This window comes from Procambarus clarkii, chromosome 32 (assembly GCF_040958095.1).
Source record: "Procambarus clarkii isolate CNS0578487 chromosome 32, FALCON_Pclarkii_2.0, whole genome shotgun sequence".
Lineage (NCBI taxonomy): Eukaryota > Metazoa > Arthropoda > Malacostraca > Decapoda > Cambaridae > Procambarus > Procambarus clarkii.
Genome location: NC_091181.1, coordinates 41,858,899 through 41,860,657, shown reverse-complemented (window position 1 = coordinate 41,860,657; position 1,759 = coordinate 41,858,899). Strand labels below are relative to the sequence as shown.

The 1,759-nt window shown below is 39.1% G+C and overlaps 1 protein-coding gene across 1 annotated transcript; it reads left to right on the top strand.

The window, feature by feature from the left end:
• The first annotated feature begins 799 nt into the window (after nt 1-799).
• Nucleotides 800-1,291, top strand: LOC138370543 (zinc finger MYM-type protein 1-like). Its single transcript, XM_069334928.1, has one exon. It carries the CDS (start codon nt 800-802, stop codon nt 1,289-1,291), a length of 492 nt encoding a protein of 163 aa, XP_069191029.1.
• Nucleotides 1,292-1,759: the final 468 nt, after the last annotated feature.

Here is a 1,759-nt window from a genome sequence, read left to right as displayed (position 1 = left end):
CTCCAATATCACCCACTAGTACTGCTCCTTCAGATATAGCATCCACATCTATATCCATTCCTGCTACCAATCATCCAGTTTCAGCAGACATACCATCATTGCCTGTTGCTGCTGCTGGTGACATTTTACAAGAGGAAATGCCCAAATTTGTAACTGTACAGCAGTTTGCAATCCAAGAGACAGATCCGGGGCTCTGTAACATTAAAGATACTGACACACTAGATTACTGGATTCGTAGTGGGCCGTCATCATGTCAGAATCATGATAGCAACCATTCAAACTCACGCAGAGTGTATAAAACAGCTGGAATAGAGAATATGAAGGCGAGGTATTTATCAAACAATGTGTTCAAATGAGAACTGCGGAATGGCGAATATGTAAAACATGAATGGCTACTCTATTCACCATCATAAGGTAGTTTGTACTGCTTTGTAAGCTGCATTTTGTCCAAGGAAGAACCTCCCTTTGCTACATTCGGGTTCAATGACTGGAAGCACAACAATGTTATTGTAGAACATGAAAATGGAGAAGAACATCGATATTGTATGATAGCATATTTGATAAGGTATAAAGAAACTGGAAGTGTAGATGCCTTTTTGCTTGAGCAATATCGCTCAGAGCAGGAATATTGACATAAAGTGTTGACACGGGAGGTTATTGTAATTCTCATTCTTGCCTCTAGTGGTTTGTCATTTTGTGGAGAAAATCAGATTATTATGTCAGCCAAAAACGGCAACTATTTGGGCATACTAGAGCAGTTAAGTGAATTTGACTCCTTTCTTGGAAGAACATCTGAAAAATGAGTGGAAGTCTTGGAAAAGGGAATCCATCATATTTATCTGCAAATATTTGTGAGGAATTTATTGAATTAATGAGACAACAGGTTCTTTGTACTATTTTCGAAGAAGTAAAAGAGACAAAGTTTTATTCAATTAGTGAAGATTCCACTCCAGACATCTTACAAACAGATCAACTGACATTTACTGTCCGACACATTATAGACTGTGAGCCTGTGGAAGGTTTCTTGATGTTCATCCCCATCTTTTCTCATGGAGCAAAGGATCTAACAGACACTGTCGTGGATTTTCTTAATGAGAACAAAATTCCACTATCAAACTGCCGAGGTCAGTCATACGATAATGCCTCAAATATGTCTGGACGATATACTGGATTGCAAGCACGGATTCATCAACTCCATGAGTTTGCCATCTATGTTCCCTGTGCTGGACACAGCCTGATCTTGATAGGAGTAAAAGCAGCAGAGTGTTGTCTAGACTGTCAAATTCTTTGACTTTGTTCAGCATCTGTATTCATTTTTTGCTGGTTCTACTCATCGCTGGAATGTATTTATATTATCTTTAGGAAACGATTTTGTGGTGAAGCGTCTGTGTGACACACGCTGGTCAGCACATGTTGATGGTGTTCATGCTCTGTGTGCGGGGTTTCGTAAAAATAAAACATGCACAGGATTCTCTATCAGCTGACAATAAACCGCAAGTGAATACAAGGAGAGAGGCAGAAGGACTGAGCAAAAAAACGGAAAACCTGGAAACAAACTTTCTCACAATTCTTTGGAATGACATGCTAGAAAGAATGATCAAAATAAACAAGGTCCTGCAATCAAAGGATGTGAACATCCTTGTTGCCACGTATCTTCTTGAGTTTATGAAAACATGTCTTTAGGAGACTAGAGACAAATTTAATGAATATAATAATTCATTGTATCGGGGGACAGGAAGCCAGAGTGTAGTCATACACG